Consider the following 27,477-nt stretch of genomic DNA (forward strand, 5'->3'; position numbering starts at 1 on the left):
CCTCTCCACTCTCCTAGAACTGTACTCATACAAAGTGAGGAAAAGGGCTGGCAAAATCACTCTGAACCCCTCAAACCCAGCATATTTCCTCTTTGAACTGTTGCCGTCTGGTCAGCACTACAGAGCACTAAGCATCAGAGCAGCCAGACATAGGAAAAGTTTCTTCCCTTAGGCCATCTACCACATCAACAGTTACAGAGCTTGAATTTCAGCGTGGGGGTTTTGCATAATTCTACTGATTCCCTCAGTTTCTGTGCATGTAACGTGGGAAATTCCCACAAATATTTCACAGTGAAAGATAATAATAATAATAATTCCTTACATTTTATATAGCGCTTTTCTAGGCACTCAAAGTGCTTTACATTGTCAGGGGGTATCTCCTCATCCACCACCAGTGTGTAGCATCCACCTAGATGATGCGACGGCAGCCATATTGCACCAGAATGCCCACCACACACCAGCTTATTGGTGGAGAGGAGACAGAGTGAACATATAGAGATTGATAGGAGGCCATGATGGTCGGAGGCCAATGGGCTAATTTAGCCAGCATGCCGAGGTCATACCTCTACTCTTTTCGAAAGACATCCTGCGATTTTTAATGACCACAGAGAGTCAGGATCTTGGTTTAACGTCTCATCCGAAGGACAGTGCTTGTTGACAGTATAGTGTCCCCATCACTAGACTGGGGCACTAGGACCCATACAGACCACAGGGTGAGCACCCCGTTCTCCCATTCAGGTACTGACGAGGCTCAGTCCTGCTTAGCTTCACTGGGCAACCGGTCTTGGGCTCCAGGGTGATATGGCTGCCGGCTTGCGACAGATGACAGAAGGTATTATTTGCACATGCTTTTGAGTCTTCGAATTTTAAACATTCATGTTCTCAATTCAGTACTTGTGTGCTCTGTGATAGCCTTTCTGTGAGACGCCTAACACCCAAAGTGCGCACATTTAGGTTGGGTGACTTAAACTATGTCTAAAAAAATACCCTAACTCCCCCCACAAATGTAAAAATCCTCCCATAAGAGCTACCTAATGGGGTAACCCCCGGGACCTCAATTGAAATTCAGGCCCTGAGTTGTTCTCCCTCTCCCCACTGTGCAATAGAATGTGCAATACCCAGCTATCTATACTTATATATATATATAAGTATATATATATATATATATATATATATATATATATACACTTATATATATATACACTTATATATATATATATATATATATATATATATATTATTTATGTAGCACAAATATCTATTCAAATTCCCTTCTGTAATTTGTTTATAGCATATTTGTACATATATTATCTATTGTCTTTGTCTATTGTGATTGTTTTTGTATGTTTATTTTAATCACATTTTTTATTTTTTCATCCATCTTGCCACTTGTCATCCTGTCTGTGCACTGGAAGCTTCTGACACCCAAGACAAATTTATTGTGTCTCTAAGCACAGTCATTTTTTCCATTGACAGTTTAAGGGATTATATTGTAATGCAAATGTATGCTCTAGTGGGAACCAAATCCCACTGTTATAGTCTACTGCAAAATGAACTTGTTGTCTCTTGCTGTGCCTAAAATTTCTCACAGTTTCTTTTGAAATTCCACACAAAGAGTAAGAATATACATAGCAAGGTGCTGGAAAAAATAACTCTATGAATGTTAAGGAGACATGAAATTAAATACTGTGGTTTTCAAAGCTCATTAAAACAGATGCTTTATATTTTCAAATGCAAAAGCTTTTGGACTGAAATGATGACATAAACACTGTTAGGTGATGTCCATGTTATGTTAATGATCATAGGTTTTAACCTAGTTTGACATTCTTAAGTCAAAAAAGTTATAAAGGCTCTTGTCCCTTTTGCTCATTATTGTCCACCATAATTTGATTACCTTTGAACTCTCGTACTGTGTATTACTGAACAGTGATACCCTTACATCTACATCTACAGAAACATTATTTCATGATATTATAGTTTTAAAATTAGTCACAAGTAATCTCCAATTACACCATAGCTGTACATTAGAACAACGTAAAAGCTACAATATCAATCACATTCACATTAATCACAGTGTAAAACAGCTGTGTTGATAAGACAAGTAGCTGTTGGTAGCTGAGATCAAACACTTATTAATCTGTTAATCAACTGCATTAGATTCAAACTCATTTTCAAATGCACTAATTGTTTTTTGTTGCTTACAGTTGAGAGAAGTGAGCTTTTCGTAGGGCAAATTAAATGTATTCCCATTTGTGGCAGCTGATTAATGGAGCGAGGTGGCTAAAATCTATCACACATGCGGAGGTGATTATTGCATTATGTACTTCTGAATAAATGCAAGGTCAGTGGAGCCCCATGGCAGCTCTTTATTCCCACTGCCTTCTTTCATTTGCACAACATGAGTTCACAGCCATCCCAGCATCGTGTTCAGACCTTGGGGGAATTAAGAAAAAAGATAGAGATTAAGTATTTTTCTGGATTAATTAAATAGAGTACAAATGGTGCTTTGCTGATTTGTTGTTGTTGAATATATCTAGAGTGAAACTTATAGTCTAACCAAGACTCAAAGTTTTGTAGTTAATGAAAGCTGAAGTAAAATAAGAAACTTTATTTTACATTCAGAGAGCCCGTAGCAGGAAAGGCCAGCTTAAGTGACCCCTACCACTGCATTTCAAAGAGAACCTTGGGTAGATAAGAGAACATCCCTGTGCTCAGGACAGAAAGCAATAAGATATTTTCTCCTTAACCTGTTAGCCAACACCCCCCATTTTGGGACTCACAGCTGAAAGTGCACTACCTAACTTATAATTGTAACAGTTTCCTACTTCAGTGTGTTACAAACATAATTTTGGTGTCTTTGGAAAGAAGACCCTTTGGGCTTTACTTTTTATCAACCAGATTTGATAATGCTCAAAAATATTAAAAGTTATAGACACTGAAGTGCCTTGAATTTTTATTTGATATTCAAATCTGAATAAGATATCATGAAAAATGAGACTCCTGCAAATATTTTTACGAGACTATGTGTACACACCCAACCTCCCAAATATAAGAAAATATATTTCCCAATAGTATTGAAGGCTTCTACAAACTATTTAGTCAGTAAACATACCACTGCATAGTTTTTTTTTTCAATTATAAAACACTAGACAGAAACTTTGAGCTTATTTGAACTTATTTGAGCACTAGAAAAATACATTTGAGTAAGAAAAATAAGAATAATAAGAAAAATAAAAAAAAGATTTAACTTTGTTTGCCAATTACAGAAATGCAGCATTTACAATGAATTACAATGCAAATAAGTGCTGATCTGCTGATGACCACTTATACAGATGATAAGAACACAAATGTGCCATAAAGTAAATAATCCACTCTCTCTATTCATATAGACGCGTTCACTTTGATAGCCGTGATCATACAGTAATAGCTAGCTGATTTGGGCTGATTTACACTCAAACAGATGGTAATCATGCAGATACATTCACATTCAACATAAAACACACTCTCACATATATAAAAACCGCCTCCATCAGCTGACAGGTGCGTCAGAGCGCGTCACGAGCCCTCACGAGGGAGCGCCAAAATTCAAATATACTATCTTTCGTTCATTCTTTTTTTCTGGTGGATCATCTCATTCTGTTTGTGACACTGTACGCTGCAAAAACCATGCCATTTTTTTTACTGTGTTTCTAATGTTCATGTTTTTATGTGTACTGCTTACACAAATGTAGCAAATACAGTCTTTATAAGCTTTCTATTGAAAAACAGCGATCTGTCGTCGATGCTTGAGGCTTAGAATGATACATAGTTTGTCAAGATTAAATTTGTCCCGTTTCATTTAATCTATTCATAAACACGTGCAAGTTGAGGGGCGTTCAGGACGAGGGCGTCGGGGTGCAGGCTAAGAGGTTTTAATGATCTTTACAGAAAGCTAAAGTAATTTTTTTATATAAGTATCTTCAGCATATGTCATTTTAAGTTTTCTATTTCCTTTTGAAAGGTGTACTAAAGGTAAGATGGCAGCGCAACAGCAGCTCGCATATGCTATTTCTGTGTTTTTAGACAGTTCTATGGACTGCACCATCCACTGTCCATGCCTTTCATCATCAGACAATACTGAAATACAGAAACCACTCATAAACTGCAGTGTCAAGTGACCTGATAGAGAAACTATGCAGTCTTGACTTGCTGTGGGCAGCTAGCCCCCAGTCTCCGGGGTCATACAATGCCTGTGGCCGGGATAGGGGATGCCAAAAGCGGTGTGAGGAAGCATAAGCAAAGTAAGAGAGCAGGGGTCCATGCTAGGCTAAAAACAAACCCTAGCCGGCCGGCTCTCCCATCTCCTGCTCTCAATCACAATATGGTTTGCTCTTTGGAGAATAAGATGGAGTACATTAAACTTCCACTGACTACTCTGAGTGAGTTTCAGGGAGACATGGCTTAGCGACAGAGTTCCAGACGCCGCCATTCAGCTCAACAGGCTCATCATGTTTCGTGCCGACAGAGTCAAACACATGAGCGGTAAGGCTGTGGAGGTGGCTTGTTTGTCTACATCAACACTAAATGGTGCAAGAACTCTGTGGTAGTCTCTAGTCACTGCTCATCGCTGGTGGAGTTTGTGACTATCAGATGTAGAAATTTTTATTTACCACAATAATTCACAACAGTGTCCATCGGTGTGTGCATTCCTCCTAGTGCAAGCGCTAATGCTAAAGCTAACAATGCACTCAGTGAGCAACATGGGGCTATTAGCAAACTGCAGAATGCACACCCTGATGGACTGTTTATTGTCACGGGAGATTTCAATCATGTGAATCTCAAGTAAGTTTCCCAACTTTCCATTGGTATGTGGTTTTCTGCAACGAGAGGAGCAAACGCGTTAGATCTTGTTTACACAAACATTCCCAGTGCTTACCGGGCAGAGCCCAGCCCCCACCTCGGCTACTCAGATCAAATCTCTGTTATGTTGATCCCAGAATACAGACCACTTGTCACACGCAACAGACCAGCTCTGAAGCAGGTAAAAACCTGGCAACCAGGAGCCATCTCTGCTCTTCAGGACTGTTTTGAGCACTGATTGGCAGATGTTTAGGAAGGCTCCAACAACGGATGACTCTATAAACTTGGAGGAATATACAGCAACAGTTACTGGCTAGGGCTGTCACTTTTGAGAAAAATCAAATTCGAACGGATATCGAATATCATGCAATGTATTCGAATATATTCGTATATCTATGCTCTCTGAAAAGTTGAGATTTTTGTAACTCGATGCAGTACGGACGCGCCTGGAAAAAACGAGCGCGTTGCACCGCACGCGTTTCGCGACCATGCCGCTTCCATTATGAGCGCACATACCGTGTGTCTACATTGGAAATAATGACCATGAGCGCACAAAAGACGCGATATGTGAACGGCCCCTAATGGAGATTCAATCACAAATGTTTAACAGTGAGTCATAAACAGGACTATCTGGATTATTATTATGTTTTACTTAATGTTTGAAACAGCAGGTTATCAACTTTGAATATCAATTTATATGAAATGATACTATGCATATCCCACAACATTAGGCTAAATTAAAAAAAGAAAAGAAAAAACGATTCAGAACAGGAAAACAGGAGCAGGAGTAAGGCATATAGCCTAGCCTAATTCATTTCATAATATTGTTTGCAAGAAACACCAGTCTATCGACTTGATCTGGATTAAGTGCGGCTCTCTTTTTATTTACAATGTTCCCCGCGGTAGAGAACACATGTTCGGAGCGCACAGACGTGCCTGGCTACTAGCTTTTATTCGCTTGATTTGGTCATGGGCCTACGCTACAATACGTCTAGAGTGCCCTCTACTGGATAAGATTGCAAAGAATAAAATAAAAAACAAACGGTCTATTCATAGACTGTAAAAAATGCGCTACACATGGCATTTTAAAAAATGGATATTTTATTTATAGTTCGAATGCATATTCAAATATCGAATTAAAAGTGACAGCCCTATTACTGGTTACATCAGCAAGTGTAGCGACTACAACACAGACTCCAAGACCATCAATATTAGCATGACCAAAAGTGCCATTTTCCCAGGACACATCCTGGCCAGGATTTCTATATAGCCTGAAATATCCACGTTTTGGCTTTGTTTGCACTGTGCAGACAAAGTACAAAGTGTTGTATGACAAAGTATCGTGTATCGTTTGCATACACCGAATGGTATGCCCAGTGCTGCTTAAAGTCAAACACTAATATGTACACGTATTTGCATCACTTTGACAATTCTCTGTAGATCCCACCTTGGGATGTCTGCATGTTATTTGTCAAACAATCATTAACATATAAAATCCTGGCCAGGACGTGTCCTGGGAAATTGGCACTTTTTGTCACCCTTATCATTACACTCTCCAACCAAAAGCCATGGATGACCGTGGAAGTATGCATGTTGCTGAAGACCCACAACTCTGCTTTCAGGTACAGCAAGGTCCAAACTGTCCCGGGCCATCAGAGGGGAAAAAAGTGTGCATGCCCATAGAAGCCCCGTTGGTAGGAGTGGTGATCTTGAGTTTTTGATCTCTGAGATTTTGACTCAGACTTAACCCACGTAAGGCTACTGGTCCAGACAACATTCCTGGCAGAGTACTCAGTGGATGCGAAGACCAGATCACTGACATCTTTAACATCTCCATGACCAGCACCATTGTCCATACGTGTCTCAAGACCTCCACAATCATCCCTGCACCTAAGAAGTCCTCAGAGTCCTCTCTCAATGACTACCAGCCTGTCGCACTCACACCCATCATCATGAAGTGCTTTGAGAGGCTAGTCATGAGGCACATCAAGTCTCTGCTGCCCCCCACACTGGACCCCCTTCAGTTTGCGTATCACCCCAAACCCTCTATTGATGACGCTATAACCACTTCACTCCATCTGGCTCTCACCCACCTAGGAAATAAAGGCAGTTATTCAAGAATGCTGTTGACAGACTTCAGTTCAGCATTCAACATGATCATTCCTCAGAATGACTCACGACTGTGCTGCCATGCACAGCTCAAACCGCATCATCAAATTCGCAGATGACATGACTTTTGTAGGTCTCATCAGCAAAGGAGATGAGTCAGCATAGATAGAGGAGGTGCTCCAACTAACAGTCTGGTGTAATGTCAACAACCTGTCCCTCAATGTGGACAAAACAAAAGATATAGTTGTTGACTTTAGGAGGGCACAGGAAAGTCCCTGCTTAAGACCAATTTCTTGGTGTTCAACTAGCAGAGAACCTTACCTGGTCTCTCAACACCAACACTGTAGCAAAAAAGGCACAGCAGAATCTGTGCTTCCTACGAAAGCAGAGGAAAGCATATCTCCCATGCCCCATCCTCACCACTTTCTACAGAGGGATTATTGTGAGCTTCCTGAGCTGCTGTATCACTGTCTGGTGTGGTAACTGCACCACTGCAGATCGCAATACCCTGCAGCGGATAGTGAGGACATCTGAGAAGACCATCGGGATCCATCTTCCCTCTTTCTCAGACATTTACACCACACGCTATATTGGAGAAGCCATCAGCATTGCAGGCGACCCCACAAACCCCTTTCATAAACTTTTCACCCAACTACAGAAGTAGTTTGGGCCCTCATAGTCAGATTGCGTGACAGCCTCTTCCTCCAAGCCATCAGACTCCTTATCTATTATCTACCTCTGCACAAACAATTGTGCACATTTGTGCTGTCTGCTCTGTTCTCTCAGTATGCACACATGCACTTTATGTAGTCCTGCGTAGTCTGTGTTTAACGTTTACAGTTCTGTTATAGTTTTTATATATATATATATATATATATATATATATATATATATATATATATATATATATAGTCTTCTAAGTTCTTATTTAACCTTCACTTAGCCTATTTAATATAATTTAATGATGTCCAGTTTACTTCTTTACAGTCCTTTGTTTTTTAGAACCTTGGGCCTGGAGAAACACTGTCTCGTTTAACTGTATACTAACTGCATACTGTAGAGCTGAAATGACAGTAAAGCTACTCTCTCTCCCGGATGATAAATGTGTACAAAAAAAAAAAAAAAAAAAAAAAAACTTAAAAATATTAATATTGAAAGATATTTTTTTAAATTGTATGCATGCATGAAATTTACAGTCCATACAAAAAATTGTTTTTGCTTCGTAAAATTACTGTTGAACCCCTGATGTCACGTGGATTATTTTACTGATCTTCTTGCTATGTTTATGGACCTTGATCATAGTAATTATATTACTGTCTATGGAGGGTCTGAGAGCTCTCAGAATTCATCAAAGATGAACGGAGGTCTTACTGTTTTAATTTATTAATTTTAATTTTTGGGTGAGCCAACCCTTTAAACATACTGACTGGATCTTTAATTTTGACTAGACTGGGAAATATGTTATAGGTGGAAAAAGAGTACGTGGTAAAGGTTACATTGTCAGGTTACAAATGACACACATGCAAACATTTCCTTCAGAAAAAAAATAAATAAAAATACTTCATGTGGGTTTGTACGCAGGTAGTGGCTTCAAAGGGACTATTTGCTGATCTCTTTCTCCCTCTGGGGAAATGCTTCATTCCTGCAGCAAAATGAATGGCAAGAGAATATAGATTTCTCTAAATGATCCAACACTCTTCACCCACAGAGGAGGTCACTGCACCTGATGCTGGAGCTTCAAACCATGGCTTTCCAAGCAGAAGGACCCCCCGACATCCCCTGTGATTAAAGTCATGTTTAGTGCTCTGAAAAATGACCATTCCCTGTATCATTCTCGATCTCTAAGAGAATGAATAGTGAGAGAGCTGTGACACAAGAGCCTTTAGAAGAGTGAAAAAGAAAAGCTGTTTGTTCCCTACAGAGCCCTCTCACACCACAAAGTATCTATCATTGTTTTATTATACAGGGTAGTTAGTAGTCCCAAGTAATTCAGGGGTGTCCAGTCCTGTTATTGGACAGCTGATGTCCCGCAGAAAAGCCCCAACACACTTGCTTGGAAGTTTCTACTAATCCTGAAGAAAATGCTGGTTGTGCATACAGTATTTAGGATTGGAGCTAAAAACTGCAGGAAATTCTGGCCCTCGAGGAGCAGGATTAGGTATCCCTGAAATAGTTGTTTTAAAGGACTTTTTTCCCAAAAGAAACTTACTGTTCAATCCTTCTAGAGAAACCTTGGGTCACTTCATATTGGGTTCAAACTAATAACCTTTTGGCTACCAGCCCAGATTCGTACCGAAGTAGAAAGTCCAATAGCATTTTGCATTTCAATGAGGGGCAAGAGGCACTTACTGGTTATTCACAGGGCCACCATTAACACCATTTTGTGTTCACATCCCATTTCAAGGTCTTTTTTATTAGGAAGTTTAGAATTTTGATTCGGATTACTAATTATTCTCTTATGGGTTTCTCAATGGGTCCGTAGTGAGCTAGGTCAATCAGTCTGTATTCATCTTCCTTTATTTCCATCCCCCATCTTGTGCACTTCAGAATCTGTATCTGTCTCTGATGTGAGTGCCTATTGACTCTGAGCCATCTTTCCACTCTGCGGGGCTGATACTTTGTATTTATGTCCTAACGATGACATAATCAATTTAAGAGTTTGTCTTGGGTCATTATTACCTGCTGCAGAGCCATCTGTTGGCAAAGTCAGAGGGAGACGACTGCCAGGTAGCTGGAGCACTGAAGTGGATTGAAACACAGGGTTCTGTAATGCAGGGCAAGAGTAGAATGGGGCGGGTGCCTACTAACCAGATGGTTAGGGTCGCCAGCCTCCTCACATTGCCAAATGGCCCTGAACATATTTAAGAGTACATTCACAAAATATAAATAAACTCCCCAGTCTATTTAAGTAGGAGCTTTTTAAGTGATAGGATGCAAGACAGTGATGTGTTGGGCTGAGCTGTCGCAACTGCTCTGACAATTCTGGGATTGTGTACTGTATGCTCTGACTAGAAGACACATGAGCTTGACCGATCTCTCGTCAGACTCCTGAAATTCTAGTCACTAGTGAGCACCGTGAGATGAAGGCCAATTAAAATATCACCTGCTCAACACATCACATCTGAGTCAACAGCCTGTGTGTTTTGAACGTTGTGTGCATACTTCTTCTGTCTTTGTGCATGATTGCCCGAGTGTATGATATCTTTTTGTTAAAAAAAAATAAATAAATACCTAGAACTTGGTCTTGCTGAATCAAAAACTCCTTTGTTATTTTATGTGTTTGCCTTTGATGTTTTACAGACTCTGTGTCCATACATACATTGGTTACAGATAGGAAGGACCTCATTTGTGGTTTTGTATATATATAAGGACACTTTCTCCTTGGCTCTGAGTGACTTTAAAGAAGAGGAACTTGATAAGAAACAAGGCCTTGGGGAATGTAGACTATGCAAGTGCTGTCCTCTTTGATCATTGGTCTATATATGATCATTAATAAATATTCACAGATGATATCAACTGCCGAAATTGGACTGGATTGGGTTAGACTATGGACACCTCTTCTGTTTTGTCTTCATTATTGCCTTCTCATCAAAACTGGTTATACAAATCAATACTTGAACCTAATTTGTTTGGATACCAAATTAGACATTCAGCCTTCATTACTGAGTCTCGAACAACCCAATGCTGTCTGATTACAGGCTCATATTGTCTAATGAGGGTATTGAAAATACTAAGCAGTATATGTGACTAGCTTCATCTCAGAGATGATACATGTATTTGGAAGAATGAAGCCCAATGTCATGTTTCGCATTGCCATTTAATGTGCCAGTGTCAATTTGTCATGAATGGCAAAGATCAAACAATCTCTAAATCACGGTGAGAGGCGACCGCAGTTCTTTGGCGGATGACTGAGCCGGGAATACGACCTTCAGATTAAATGGGATTCAAAGTCACTGTTTCATTGTTTGGTCAAACATGCTTGAGATTGTCATTTTGCAGATTGGGGCGGATGGCAGTTTGTGCTCTCTGATAGCTAGACATCCATCCAGAGATCACTTTACTTGATTGTAAACCTGGCATAATCTTTCAGCTTTTAGGAACAATACAAACTGTGTACGTAATGTATATATGTGGGTATTTTTAAATATATGTAACTGTGTATTAACATATATTATTTCAAAGGAGACAATTACAATGAAAATGTATCACAACACGAACACAGTTCATCATGCACAAGTCTGTGGCTTCCTGGAAGTAGGGTTAACAAACACGCATATACAATCTTTGCATCTCTGTTGATGCACTTGCTTTGAGCACCCACATGGAAAGAACCTATATGTGGATATATGCGCATATATGAAACCTATATGCAGTGTATATGCACATATATGCTGCATATATGCTGCATATATGCGTATATATGCCACATATAGGCAAAATTGAGGTGCATATATGTGCATATACAGGAAATATAGGTCTCCTGTATTGCTTCTTCATATCCACATATAAGCCCTATACATACAAGATATGTCTTCTATATAGCTAATGGCAGGATCTGGTCATTTTGTAGCTCATATCTCATTTTTGACTGTCATGCATGATGCCTAGCTCATATTTTCTATTATCAAGGCAAAAACTAAGAATTAACGAAAAAAATATGCAAGAACTTATGTATGTGCGAACACATGTAATTGGCATGTTATGGAATTTAACTATGGCAATATATTAACATGATATACAGAGCCGGACAGTAACGGAGTACATTTACTTGAGTACAGTACTTAAGTACAATTTTGAGGGATCTATACTTTACTCGAGTATCATTTTTGGGGAGTACTCATGACTTTACTCAAGTACATTTGAGAGGCAAATATTGTACTCTTTACTCCGCTACATTTCTATCCATAACCGTAAGTACCCGTTACTTCTTTGGCCTCGTCCACACGGAGACGGACCCCCGATCTTTTTTTCCCTCGTCTCAAGAAATATCCGCGTCCACACAAAACCGATGTAGTATACATGCCAGACCAGCATGTGGCGCTGTAATTCCGCCACAGAGATACACTTAAAACGGAGAAGAAGACATGGATTTGCTGATAAACCTTGCGCGTGGTACACAAACGAACATGGAACAATACATTTATTAATCCGTGTTAATGTTAGTTAATAAAAAATACAATCGTTCAGTGTTTGTTCATGTTTTTGTTGCTGTTACGTGATGTAGTGGTGTTTGACTAGGGGCGAGACGTGGGCTGATGTCATATTTTCAGAAAATGTACGGATTCGCCGTCGAGAAGAAACGCAAAGGCCGTTTTCAAATATATCCACTCTGTGACCCAGTTTCAAAATATTGGTTTCACTCTTCCAAAACGCCCGATCCGTGTGGATGAAAATGCCTATCCGCTAAAAAATTTGTGCGCCGAAAAAAAAGGAAAAAATAGAAATCTCGGACATCCTATCAAACGTCATTGGATAGTGCAGGAAGGAAGAGGAGGAGGAGGCGGCGGAGGAGGAGGAGGATGATGAGGCGCGTCATGATAGACCTTCAAAGAATAATAAAGATTAAAAAAAAAAATTGTTCAGTTTTTTGTCTTCTTTTTGTTCTTGTACTATTTGATTGTTCTTGTAAATACATAATGTACATTTCTACATTTTGGACTTTTATTTATGTTGCCTAGCAGCTATGGATTTTAATTTTACTATTATAGGTGAACATATAGGTGCATATATACGTGCATATATGTACCTGTATAGGTATATGTATGCACATATATATGTGTACAAATATGTGTAAATATATGTGTGCATATATGTACATATATATGTTCATATATGTGTGCATATATGTACATATATTTACATATAATATAGGAAAACGGCCAATTTTATATATGTCACATATATTAAAAACCTATATCAAAACCTATATTGATATATATGTTTATATAGGTTTTTTCCATGTGGGCACTTCAAACAAGGCACCTGAAGGCTTTTGGAGAGTTTTTTAGTTTACACTGTATATTTCTTTGCCTTGATAAATTATTCTGTTTAACAATTGCACAGTACCAGATACACACAGACTAAATACTTTTAATCTTTTCTTTGAAGTTTTTTGCACATGCCATCATTTGTGAAATCTTTGCCCTTGCTGGATTAGGTGTTTGAAAAACCAACTCTCTTCCTTTGGTGCCCCATGATACTAATTAGCTAAACAATGGCTTTTTACTGTTTGTTTTTCAAGGAACACTTGGCGTCGACAATATCCTATAAAACCCTGAGGTCATAAGTGCATCTTCTCAAATTCCCAGTTTAAATCTCTGTTTGTAATAGGGACTTATGAGAGAAGGTAGAAAAACTTTGAATCTCCGGATCACCTCGTCTTAGAAATAGATTGTGCTTTATGCTCCAGTTTACCACACTATTCATTTACACCTACAAAACAGGATGTTTGTTCGCGTCCGCTGCCTCCATTAGCTGCAGAGTGCCTCTGTAGAAGACAAACATTCCTCTTTTCTGCATTTCCCTAGAATTATAATGAATGACTGTTAGTCTAATTCCAGCTTTAATAATTTGAATTCTGGCCATAATCCATTTGAAATAGTACAAGCTGGATTGCCTGTATAGCAAATTCATTGATTCAGCATTTAATTTAATTTAGTGTGATAGATTTCCTGAATAGCCCTGATTTTGCTTTCAAGTCATTCAAAGGAATGCTCCCTGTCTGTTTCCTCTTCTTCGTGGAGAATGTAATGGACGTGGGTAAGTGATTGGATGCTTAGGGGCCAATGTGTTTTTGCAACAAGTGATTTGTCTTTTTGATTTGGCTTTTTCTTCATTGCTTCGGTGTCTGTCTCACCTGCGCACATTGATCTAAATCTACAAATAACACCTTACTCACAGACTTACCGCTGGGCAGCATTAGTTTCACTGGTGCTTTCCCTCATTATAAAGAATGGCGAACAGAATAGTGCACCAGATTTATACTATAGTGCACAGTTTCAGACGGTTTCATTAGTATTTCTAGTTATATTTATTCATTAATTACAGAAGATTTGTACATTAATATGGGGCATCTCTGAAGTTGTATATGAAGTGTTCACAGTTTAGATGCTATTAATATATTTGTATTGTTTTAGTGTCTATTTAAAGTATTATAATGTTTGTTTGCTGGAACCAAACTTATGTATGAATACCTGACAGAAGGAGCTTTTTTGGTCAGCTGTCTGTACTAGAAAATTTCACTCGGTACTACAAATAATATCTAGTTTCTCTCAATTCTTTTTTTTTCTCCTTTTCTTTCAATTTCATATAATTTACTCTTTTGGCAAGATATTTCTATGATCAAACTATTTGTAACTGGAGTGTTTTGTGAGGTGCTGTATGAAGATGGAGGAAACATAGCTGCAAACATTCTATTGGACTCATCCTTGTTGGGTCTATGCAACATGATTGACAGCTAGGTTCATGCTTTCTAACTAGGGTAACCGACAAGGTCATGTCAGAAGTGATGACAGGTAAGCAGGACAAAACTGTGAGATGTCTCTCTTCTCATTTCCTGTATGTTTTTTTTTCTGTACTTTCCCTCTACTTCACCCCCTGCAAAGACAAAAGAACAAGAAAATAAGCACTGAGCACAAAGGCATCTGTATTCTTTTATTCTTCTTCTTCTTCTTCTTCTTCTTTGTCTTTTTGCACCATATGACATTGTTCAACAACATGATCTAAACTTGCCTTTTTATAAAAACGTGATCTGACATTTTAACAGAATATTTGACCTTGACAATTAGTCACACCACATTACTTTTTAATATATATATATATATATATATATATATATATATAGAGCCATTAGGTGCACATTTTTAGATTTGAAGTACAGCCTATGAAGAAGCATCTTTTCCACTTTCACAGTAACATCAATCACTGGGGAAAAGCCAAAGATGGTGAATTCCCCTCTACTTTAATTGATGGCTCTGTTGAGTAGTCGAAAGGCGTTAAATTACTGATGTTTCTGGTGATTGAACGTCAGCTGTCAGTCTGTGAGCAAAGAGCCAAAGGTACGGGTGTAGAGGAGCAGACAGGAGATGAGGGTTAGCACTGTCCTGAGAGTTTGACAACCCATATCATTGCCAGGGTCAGACTATAAATGAAGCTGATCGCTCCACTCCAATGGCGCCCCGGAATAATGGAAGTTTTGTGGGGCACTGAAGATTAATGTTGAGAAACAACAGCACATTATTTCCACCTCACATTCTGTGGGGCCTATTTAAAAGTGAAAGCATAAAAAATCATTCATGTTCCTTCATTCCTCTAAAAGAGTGAGAAGAGATTATATAAAAAGACAGGGGGAGAGAAAATGCTCAAAGTGAATGTGATGCAAAATCCTCGGTGGCGCCATTTTCAGTGAGACGTGTGTCGAATGATAATATTTAGTAGTTGCAAAGTTATTTCCCTCTATCAGAGCAAATTTCTCTCCACCTCTAAATGACTATTTTAAGTGTGACTATCATAGTTTTCTCCAGCTCCCTTTACTGTGCCTAGAGCCGACAGCAGATATTTCTCTCTGTAATTTTTTAAATGCAACCTATTTCAGGGACTCAGTTTGACTGAATAATGGCCCTTTATGCGGTCTGGAATTTTTGGGTGGTTTGGAGTTTTTGTCATTATCGACTGGGCTGTTTTGAGTTTGATGGTGGTGTCTGTTAAAGGGATAGTTAAATTTGATGGTACACTGAGACACTGGCTTCTCTTTTATGAATTTGAACCAACCAAGTCATCACCCTTAATGACCTTTTATAGCAGCAACAGTCAAACTGTGAGCTTGTACATCCTTCCATAAGGTGTTATAAGAGTGTTCTGTGACTGCGTAGAGAGTGATGTGTGTCCAACTGGCACAAAACACTGGCTAATAACAACCATGGCAGCATAGAGTTTAATGTGCTTTGAAAGGGAGGAGAATTTGTGGTTTTATATGAAGAAAATACATATATTTACCGAGATATTACCGAGCCTTAAATTGATTAAAAGTGACAGAAAAGACATGCATTGTTACAAAAAAATAGATGTCCTTTTGAACTTTATTTTATTAAAGGGGAGGTCTAATGCTATTTCATGCATTCTGACTCATTTAAACTGTTAAAGAGTTGGATTCTCATGCTAGACATGACCAAAGTCTCAGAAAACGAGTTGGACGTATGATGGAGCATTTCTGTCCTAAATACCTTCTTTCAGGGTCCGATTAAGTTTCAGAAAGTTTTTGTTGTGTGTGTCTGTGTATGCCCCGACGTCTAGAAGGTTAAGTAATTAAATTGAAGATATTCACTGAAATAAAAAACTTAATGTAATAAATCAATACTACATTATGAAAATTTTGATGTTTGTAATTACATCCATGCCTGTGTGTGTTTCTACAGTGACAGACATGGCATATAGGAAAGTGCGTGCTGGCAACGGTTCTCTCCGTGTGCGAGATCTGGAGAGTGAGGAGCTTCACACGGCTTCCATGGAACTGGAATGGGACATGGAGAAGGAGCTGGAGGAACCGGGTCTGGACCGCTTTCAGCTGGAGTGTATGGAGCATCAACCTGTGAGCAGCTCTTCCGGAGGTGGCATGGACCCAGACCTGGAACCAATTCAACCCTCTGTCTCCCCCCGCGGACGTTTTGAGCGTCTCCAGGAGGACCCTAATTATGTTTCTCGTTTCACCCGGTCGGCACCCAAGGGCCAGAGACGGAATGGGACCTGCCTCGCCAAATACTTGCTAGCAGGGATGGGAGTGTTTGCTCTGGGGCTGCTGATTGGACGATATGCCTTCAGCAAGGAGCAGGTGAAGGTAGAGCCAAGTGCAGACACAGACGTGCTGGAGAAGATTGTTCAGGGAATCACAGCAAAGAAGATACAAGCACTGCAGAGGTAGATGTATCATCCTTTCTGTCTATTGTACATTCACTGAGTTTTCCAATGACAGGGGAAAAATTTAGTTGATCTTTTACGGTATTAAATTAATTACAGTACAGGAATTGTTTGTCACCATAGTTTGCCAAAAATGCCTTACGTTTGCTATATAACCGTTAATTGTTTGTACGATCTGGATGCTGGCGACAAGACAATGGATATTGCAATGTACAGATATTACACTATATGCAATAGTACCATTGTAAATAATCTGAATCAATAATTTCAATACTTTCACAAAAATAACCCTAATAATTTAGAAGAATTAAAATGTATTTAGACAAATTTAAATAAAAAAATATTTAGTTAGAGGGATAAATAATAATAATAAGAATCTCTCTCTCTCTCTCTCTCTCTCTCTCTCTCTATATATATATATATATATATATATATATATTAATTTATGTATGTAGTATTGTTGTATGCATTTATTTTTCGTGTATTTTTATTTTTTATTTTTTTTTATTTTATTTTATTTTTTATCTGTATGAAATTAGGTCACCTTGAAAATAATGAAACCCTACATAAATAAAGGCATAGTATCAGAAAAAAAAGAAAAAAAAAAGAAAGTTATCTTTTGAAGAAACAAAAAAAAAATATATTATAATCCATCTTTGACAGATAAGTAGAAGAGTTATGAAGTGTGCTCTCAATACTATCAAGTTGTACATGGGGATCAGAATTTTTTTAAAGACATTCAGAGGGTGAGGTGAGGTGAGGAAAGAGACTCTGAAGTAACTTCAAGGGCATTCCAGCTGGTAAGAAGAAGTGAACCATACTGAGGAAGCAGATGCAGGGACAGTGTTTCCTGGGACAGACTATTTGGGACCTTCATCTTTGAAAAAGCACTCCTACAGCCAAAGTTGTGCATAGCATATTTCCACTAGTGACAAAGCTGCCGTGTTCGTTCTGAGCCCAGCTGTGTAGTCTCTGACAGGCAGACTTTCGCAAGCAGGTACTGATGTTAAAATTAAATGCAGACAAACCTCAAGCAATAACACATTGTTTTTGGAGCACGGATCATGGCGAGCATGTATATTCGTGTCAAAAAAGATAACTTGGTTTCCTCTGAACCGAAACTGCCTGACTCCTGAAACAGGCTTTGCGATAGTGTCAATTTATAATTTATTTTGTCACATTTATATTTCAGGCTGCAGTGCCAACAGCTTGTCTCAGATCCATTTTCGAGTGGGGAAGAGCAAGCAATATAACAATGCTGGCGAGACTGCAAAGGCAAGAATTCAAAACATTTTGATGGCTTCATTTACCCCACATTCATTCAGCTTCTTAATATTCACACTGCAGCTTATGGAAATAAGAAAATTTATAAGAATAATTTAATAATTTGTTATTTAAATGAAGCAGAAATGGTTAGAACTGACTTTGGAAAATGGATGCCCAGTTGGACAAAGCTCTGTGGCATGCAGAGATTAAAGAAGATGGTTGAATTAAACTCCAAATCTCATTGTAAATCTCTTTGTCTCTCATGTTAAGATGGGGCCTTTCTTCAGCATGTCTCAGATGCATGGATTAAGTCCTGGAAAGGCCTTTGAAGATCTTTGCTAACTGCTTCAGTACACCTGCTAATAAGCTCTTTAGAAACAATAAAAATAAAGATTCACATATCTAATAGCATCTGTGTAGATTTTCTCTAACCATATTTGAATATATAAAGTTATAAAATTGTTGGGCTTCAGCATTAGCTCGATATGGAAAATTTGCCATCGATCATATCTGATCATGTGTAGACATAACTAATATTATCATCATACATTATTTCATGTTTTTTAAAAAAGGAACAAATAAAATAAATAAATAATAATAATATTATATTAACTTTTAAATTAAATTGTGTAGATAATATATAATATTAATATAATATTAATATGAATATTATATATTTTAATAAATATTCAAATACATAATTTCATATATTTAAATTAAAACATAATGTAATACAACAAATAATATATTTCATATTAAGTAAATAAGTTTATATGACCATATAAATGAAAATAAAATGTTTAGAAGATATGATTTTTGGAATTGTCAGGCAATTGTCAGCAGAAACTAAGTATGAATACATTTTGTGTAAATTTTGTTTCCAAATCAACACCATCTGTAATTACATGTCAACATGGTTCATTCAGAATGTCAGAACGATGCTTTTATTGTGTGCATAATATTAATAATTACATGTTTGGTGCTGCAAATGATTGCATATAAAGTGGGAATGTAATAAGACATGCATTTGTCAAAACTGCAGACATCAGTTGCATATTAGGCCAACCTAGAGTTTTTATTATTATTATTATTATTATTATTATTACTACTACTAATATTATTATTTTTGCCCCCTTTTGGCCCCCACTTTTCCTGGATTTGCCACTGGGAGACACACTCATGCTGCATTGTGTTAGTTCTCAAAATAATCTCTTTTAAGTAACATTCAATCATGATGAAGCAGAAATTCTGTATTCATGCCATTTGTTTTTACAAAAAAATATCTGTTCTGCCAAGGCCTCCATTTTCGTTTGGCTTGTGACTGTGTTTATTTCTTCGATTCTGGCCTAATTTACACATTGAAGGTGAGTGTGGGGGAAGAACAGTTCCAGTAAAATGAGATTAGCCTAAAATCCTATCAAAAAGAAGTGTGTTTTCCACTGTTTGGGTCTCTCTAATGGTGCTCTTTATCTCCTGTTGACACTCACTCTTAATTACTATACGTAACTGATAGAGCCAGTCTCTTGATACACATTCCTCATCCATGCTTAGATATAGAGACCTGAGGTCAGATTTAGAAGGGTGCTGAAGGAGGAGTACAAAATAGCACAAAGAAAGGCAGAGCTTTTTTGGTACCCAACACCCAACATGCAATCTTTGCTTCTTTAGTATCTGTATTTACTAGACAATGTATTTGCTGTGTTTTGGTGTGCGTGCAAACTTTTGATTATATAATAGGATTTTTTTTTTTTCTACACCAGATGGTTTTAGTGTAGTCCTTAAGGAACAGATGACACAATTTAATTGTGGTTCTTCTAATTAAGTGATAAAAGCATTTGCAAACATTCTACAAATTTCACAAACACTGATAAAACGTGCAACACTTTTTCTTTTACTGCCATCTATTTTATTCATTTTATAATAACTATAGTAAGATATAAAAGAAACATTCTTCAAGCCAATGAAAATAATACAATATTATAAAACATTATTATTTTTTTTATTTTTTTCTCATGCTTTAATCACTGGCCCTTTTATTTTGAGTTTCCACGTTGAAGCTTATTTTTCTCTGGTCAGAGGACAGACAGAGGAAAAACCCAATACAGACACTAGAGAATAGAATCTGTTTTGGGTCTCAGCCAAATTAAATTTCTATATGCAATCATCCATTAATCAATGCAACTCAAGTCATATTAACATTGCTGAAGTGGTGCCAGTCGCTGATGATCCAGAACAAAAGAGCTGCTTTTAGAAATTATTATATCACTCTAAAATTAGGAGCACTATCATTCTAAAAATAATAATAATAAAAAAAACTATGGATGAGGTCATGAGGATATGTGAAGTGGATGTTTTGCATCTTAATCTGATTTATACAGAAACCTTGAGAAGTTGTTACTGTGAGCAAAAATAACCATCTGATAACCTTCTGAAGTGTGCAGCAAATTCTTTTTTTTTTGTCTTTTTTTTGTCTGATAATGATTTTTTTTTTTTTTTTTTTTTTTTTTTACAATTTTATCCAGCAAAGATGCATTAAATTCATCAAAGGTGTCAGTACAATTTTAAATTAAAAATTTAAATTTAAAAAACTTTTTTTTTCCTGAAATTTATTTGTATTTTTACCAAATTCTGTATTTTCCATGAATTTTCTGGATTCAATTTTAATGGTTTCATAAAATTTTAATAATCAAAGCATTGATTTTATATAAAAAAAAAATATTATTATTATTATTTTCACAGATGTACCGTGTTAGGTATTTACGTCTTTTTTTCTGGTAATTATTCCTTAAAAAACATAAATAATAATTATATATGTATATATATGTATACTGTATATACTATATATATATATATATATATATATCCTAGTACTACAATAATTGTATTAAGCAATAGGCTATGTTTCTGATAGGGCTGTGGAATATGGAATATTAAAAAGAAAAAAAAATCGTGATTTCTTTGATCATTTTTGCGATTTCGATTTTAATCATGATTTTTACACAGACAGACATGCTTTACAGTCATAAATGCATTCAGTGTGAATTTGAATCATATTTCCAAAAGAAAACCAATTAGAGATTGGTAGTATAGAAATACAATCTTTCATAGATATATTCACTTTTAAACTCAGTAAATATAACTTTGTTTTCCTACCTCCATAAGTGCCATGTATTATTGCCTTGTTTATCTAAAAATGCACTTTTCCTTGTTTTAAATCTAGCCAAAAAGCCATGTGTTGACCGTGAAACAGTAGACATTTATTATATGCATTTATTGTGTATTTACTACATTTCCGTGTCAATCCATGTTAATTTTTACCGCAAACAATTCACTGTTACTTTAATTCAGCATGTGCAGCACAGCAAATAGACTCAGTGAGGAAACAATCGCTGCATGACTGCTGCAGACATCGTCCCCCTGGAGCACACTGCTGGACCGCAACCGCATGCAGTGTGAATGCTCTGACCGTGGAAAATCATAAAATAAAGCGATTCAGAAATTATGCACACTCAAATCGTGATTTTATGACGATTGTGATTAATCTCACAGCCCTAGTTTCTGTCACAGTTTCTTCAAGTTAAACCAAACTTTTATTTTGATGAGTTGCTGTGAAGACCTTCACGTTTCTGTTTGTATGATATGATTTAATGGTAGTTTTTCTCAAAAGAAACAGTAAAATGCTCATGAAGTGACTCAGAGCAGTTATGGGGATTATGAACATGTGTTCATATACTCATTTATTGAGGCGCAGAGGCTGAAAACACGCGAGCATAAAGCGCTTCAGAATGTGTGTAGTAAACGAAACAATGCTTCTGTGCCTTTTATTTACACAGAGACACGCAGAACATGCAGGATTCATATTTAATTTTTTGCAGCTTAATATTCACAGACACAGACACCTGATTTTGATTTATTTTTCACAAACTTGGCAAATTCCGTGACATCCCGCGTTTTATGACCAGATTCTGTGATTCTGTCTGCGTTTTAAGCAGCGTGGGAATCATAGGGCCCTAATATTTATACAATAAACTTTAGAAAGGTCATGTATCTTAATTGATTAATTTAATCAAAGTAATGGCTGACAGCACAGTGTATTTGTGTTTTAGCACTTGATTCACTAAAAGAATATGTACCTTTTTACTGGTAGTTCCTGAGTTCTATAAAATAACATTTAAAAGTGCACTTTACTTAACAATTTGAAAAATCTTAAACCATTTCCAAAAAAAGCAAAATACTCAAACCTCTTTCAATAACCATGAACAGTGTTTAAATAAATAAATAAATAACAATAAATAAATAAATAGAGCTCTTGGCCCATTCTATATTAAATAATACAAATTTCAAATTTATAAAAAATATATATATATATATATTGTAACAAAACAATTGTTTTGTAAAATACTATTACCATCTTAATTTCGAATCTACTTTTTTAAAAAAAATAAACCATCAACCCTATATACAGGCAGCTTGCCAACCAAGTACATTATTTTTTTTTTTATATGTGCTGCAGTAATGGTGACTTGAATGTATGTGCTGTAGTACTATTTTATCATAGAAAGTGCCTAGTTCAACTGGATTGTGAGTGGTTAGTAAATAAAAATTTGGCAGTAAACTCTTTTGTGAATTCAGACCTCATCATTACTGTTCTGTCAGACTGAATCAAAAGCAGGTTTTTAGCATTTCTCAGTATGCCATGTGCATTTTTTGAAATGATGATAAAAATGCATTATAATATCACTTTATCATGCAGTATAAGCGTATAGCCATAAGTGTCAAAAAAATAAATAAAATAAAATACCACATTCATAACCTCCAGCCTCCCCAGAGCAGTTATCACCTTTCCTCCATATGATAAAATTCTCCCCTCAGAATGACTTTCATAAAGTGAGATAAACTGCCCTCATCTGTAAGGAAAATATGGAATATCTCTCATTCTAACACAGACTGGAAACCTCAAGAAATAACGCATACTATAACACCCATGACATTATGACTGAATGATTTTGAATAAATAGCACTGCACACCGTCCTCTGAATATTGCACCCAACTTTAAAAATTGTTGCCGCCTGCATTACTTCTGTCTGGAAACACCGTGGGAATTGAATAATGATACAAGTGGATGTCAGCATGTCCCATTCTCCAGACAGAACAATGCTATTATTGTGTGACAGAAGTATCAATAATTGCATGTTTGCGGTTGCAAATGATTGCGTGTGAAGAGGAAATGCAATAAGGGAACACTCAGATATGGCCCATATGAATTTATCACAAATGTTGTGTGTATATGTGTGTGTATCAGGCTGGATGATTGTGCTGCAATATTATCTTGTTTATATAGGAGTATGTCTTTGTTTTCTTGTAGTTTGCAATGATCCTTTTTCTTTGAAGGCTAAGTCCCATCATACTGATATGTATGCAGCAGCAGACCAAAATTGATATTTCCTGAGGAGGAAATCAATATTAATAACTTTGTGCTACAATAGCCATCTAATAAGTAGCACAGTAGCCTCTTCCAATTGTCAGTTGCCAGGAAAATAGGATGCTGGTCTCCAGGTATTAAAGGTGAAATTAAACTCAAATGGACAGCTGAATTATGCTTCATGGTTGTGGCTTTCGCTCGTTTTCACCTAGCAGGTTTGATCCTTTACCAAGTGTAGTCAGCTGTGAAATAGTGGGCCGCAGCGTTGTCTTGTCTTGGTGGTGAACATGACCTTCTGTGTGCTTTCTGGCACTTTTAGGGTCCTCGTGGGGGCAAATAAACTTTGTCTAGATGACTGTTCAAGATTTTCTGACCACTACTTGGTTTCCATTTGACAAGTAGTTTTTTTTTTTTTTTTACAAAAATATACTTGTTGGTACACTTGTTGGTTCTGGAACAAAATTCCTATCATACAATTTGATTTTAAAAGTAAAGATATTTTACATCAAAATACATTCTCTTAAACCAGTTTATCGTTGACTATGAAAACTGTAATTCATGGGTATATCTCTTATAATGAGTAAAGACTGTTGGCAGCGATTGGAATGCAGTGATTCGGAGTGGAGAGAAAACTTCAGAATGTCATTAATTAATGGAGTGTGATCAGCATGCTTCATCCAGTGTTTCTCACAAGGTTTTGTGATACCAGCCTGATCTCACAATTAAAACGTACATATTTAGACGTAAATTAAAACTGTCCAATACGTATGTGCACTGTTAAAGATTCTGCTGTGATTTTACAGTAAATTACTGGCTACTAATTGCATTACTTTCACAGTAATTTACAGTAAGAAATTTAATGTAAATTACAGTAAAATTACAGTTGTGTACAGTCATTTCACAGTTATTGATATCACATCATTACTGTAATTTCACAGTGCATAACTGTATAAATATAGTTATCAGCTGTAACTTGAACAGTAATTTATTGTTTCAGCTGTAAAAGTAATGCAATTAGTAGCCAGTAATTAAATGTAAACTTATAATTTAATACAGTAATGCAATATGATGACATAAAAGTAGTAAAAAAAAGATTAAACAATAGTTTCCACAATTGATTTTATTTTCAATAAAATTGATACAACAATATCATAACAAACGTTGCAAGAGTCATTGCATAACAGCAGGCAGGAGTCGGCAACGGGCAATGTTTAAACCTGCTTTTACCCTCTTAACATCCTTGATGTGTCATTACAAGCGCACAGCCAATGTGAGTGATTCCTTCAGAGTGAACACGAGTGAAATATGAATAAAAATGAAGTTAATTCGGCCAGCGCTCATACCTGTATTTACATCCAGTTTTCGGTTGAAGTCCAAAGTAGTCGATTGTCGAGTTCACGCGCGTGGTCATAGGTAACTAAACATATACTAAACAAAAACTTCATTTTTATTCATATTTTTCACATCTACTGCAGTCAGATTCACTTGTGTTCACTCTGAAGGAATCCCTCACATTGGCTGTGCACTTGTAATGACACATCAAGGATGTTAAGAGGGTAAAAGCAGGTTTAAACATTGCCCCATTGAAGTGAACAGGGTGCAAATTTTAAAAAGAGGATAAAAAGTGTAGGCAACAACGATTTTTGTTGTTGTTCTCTGTATTGACAGCACTCCAAATTTACAAAAAAATTTGCTCAATGTTAAAATTTGTCCGGAGTTCTCCTATAACACAAAATCTGATTATGTTGCCATCCATTCAAAATCCACAAGTTTGCGCAGCAGAGAACACACTTGCTGATTGATGCCTCCCTGCTTCTTCTTGGATTTAGATCCTGTATCAGGGTTGATGACCAGGAAGCACCTAAGACCACAAAAAAAACAAAAAAAAAAAACATTTCAAAGTCTGAGAGATTCCCTATTTTTGTTATATATTTGAAAATACAGTCTAACATTAGAATATATTTTACACTCATTATGTTTCAATAATCCATTTAGTTTTTCTAATTTGCTATTTGCTGACCACAACAGCACATGCAAAACACCTTAGGGTAAGAAGTGCTCATTCCTGTAGCTGGATATCTACCTTTTGTTGGATCAGACTGAACTCTGCAGGAAGGTAGATATCCAGAAACAGGAATGAGCACCTCTTACCCAAGGTGTTTTAAAAACAGTCTTAATTTTATGGACGGAAAGACAGGAGTCACGATACACAGAGAAATGGGATTATTAAACTTCAAAAAGTGACAGTTTTAAGACATGCAATTGCACGTATGAAAGTGAAAACTGTTGCACATCCACCAGGTTTGAGTTCATTCATGACTCGTGGTTTCAGAGCAGTTTGTAATAATGTGCAGTTCTCAAAGAAACCGTTAACTTAAAAATTAAAATTTGCTGATAATTTATATTTGTATTTTGGATTGTCATTCCATCATTGGATGCTCCATTCACTTTAGCCTGAAATGAAACCCTAAAAATCTTAAATTCTGTTCTGATGAAGAAATAAACTATAAATTATCAGCAAATAAAAAATTTTTGGGTGAACTGTTCCTTTAATAAGTACTGTTTACATTTATAATATGCTGTTGATGAATTTTGAGTTTACTTTATGGCGTTTACATTTCTAAACATATTTTGCTATTAATTTTAATAATGGAGTGAGATTTTTTCAGACATGGAATGCCGATAAAGGTCTTAAAGGGATGGTTCGGAGTAAAATCAACCTAGGCTCCTTTGCACCATGACCTCGAGCCAAACACCCCCCAGAAGCCTTTTTACCCTTGGTTGAACATTATTAAAGTTAGAGCTTATTTAGAGATATCAGCCGGATGGCTTAGTGCAGGAGCTAATGGATCCTAGGCTGTATCTGGTAAATTACCCCACTAATAATGCCCAGAATGGTGCCAAACTTCTATAGTAGTACAAATAGGTTCTGTACTCATAAAACAAGGCTTTGGAAAGTTTGAAAGTACATCATTAGTTTATTTAAATAACACTTGCCTGACGGCTCATGCTACCGCTAACCCAGACGTCGACGTCACTTCAGTGGCTTGGGAAAGCACGTAAAAGTCCTGGCAGAAAGCGCTGCATAAAGATGTAGTGTAATGACAAATAATTTCTTTTTTTCCGAACTGTTAACAACTTACTGTTAACTAATAATTGTTGCAAACTGGTACAACCAACAAAATATGAGTGCATTCCTGGAACTGGGCATTGTTACACTACATCCTTATGACAGCGCTTTCTGCCAGGACTTTTTTGTGCCAGGACTTTTTTGTGCTTTTCCCAAGCCACCTTTCTGGGGCTTGAAAGCGGTTATAACATTGCAGTCTATAAGCGGGATCAAAAAGCTCTCGGACTTCTTAAAATTATCTTAATTTGTGTTGAACAAAATTGTTTGGAACATCATGAGGGAGTGTAATTAATGAGACTTTACATTTTTGAGTGAACTAACCCTTTAATAGCTTAAGTAAACATCTTACTGCATAACTAATTCTAGCTTAAAACAAAGACTCGTTAGTCATTAGTTTCGTTAGTCTGTTCTGAAGTTGGAACACAACTTACATTAGACTGACATCCATTCAAAGTCAATGAGCTTCCTGATCAGTGTCCAGACTTGCTGGTTTATGTGTCCTCTCTGCCTCTTTGATTTTGTACCTGTCTCTGGGTTGATGCCCAAAAAGCACATATAAACAAAAAGACAGAGAAGAAAGATATTAGTTTAATTCAAGTGGGATTAAAAAGGTTTCAGTTCCCAGTCATCACCTTCAGTGGGTCACTGCTGTTGCAGTACTGAGCAAAACTAAAGTTAGCTCACAGTTTTAACAAGGTGACATTACTTGGATTCAATTAAACAGCAACCATTTAAATAACTTAACAGCAACTGAAAAACATTTACATCACAAACACACAGTCAAGAATAGTCCTGCAA

The 27,477-nt window shown here is 36.8% G+C and overlaps 1 protein-coding gene across 1 annotated transcript in view; it reads left to right on the forward strand.

The window, feature by feature from the left end:
• The window catches only part of LOC132119389 (inactive N-acetylated-alpha-linked acidic dipeptidase-like protein 2), a 306,226-nt gene that overhangs the window by 83,161 nt on the left and 195,588 nt on the right, over positions 1 to 27,477 (forward strand). The window contains exon 2 of the mRNA XM_059529291.1: positions 16,362 to 16,860. Within this exon, the coding sequence (XP_059385274.1) occupies positions 16,362 to 16,860 (499 nt within the window). The remainder of the gene's footprint in view (positions 1 to 16,361; positions 16,861 to 27,477) is intronic.

This window comes from Carassius carassius, chromosome 38 (assembly GCF_963082965.1).
Source record: "Carassius carassius chromosome 38, fCarCar2.1, whole genome shotgun sequence".
Lineage (NCBI taxonomy): Eukaryota > Metazoa > Chordata > Actinopteri > Cypriniformes > Cyprinidae > Carassius > Carassius carassius.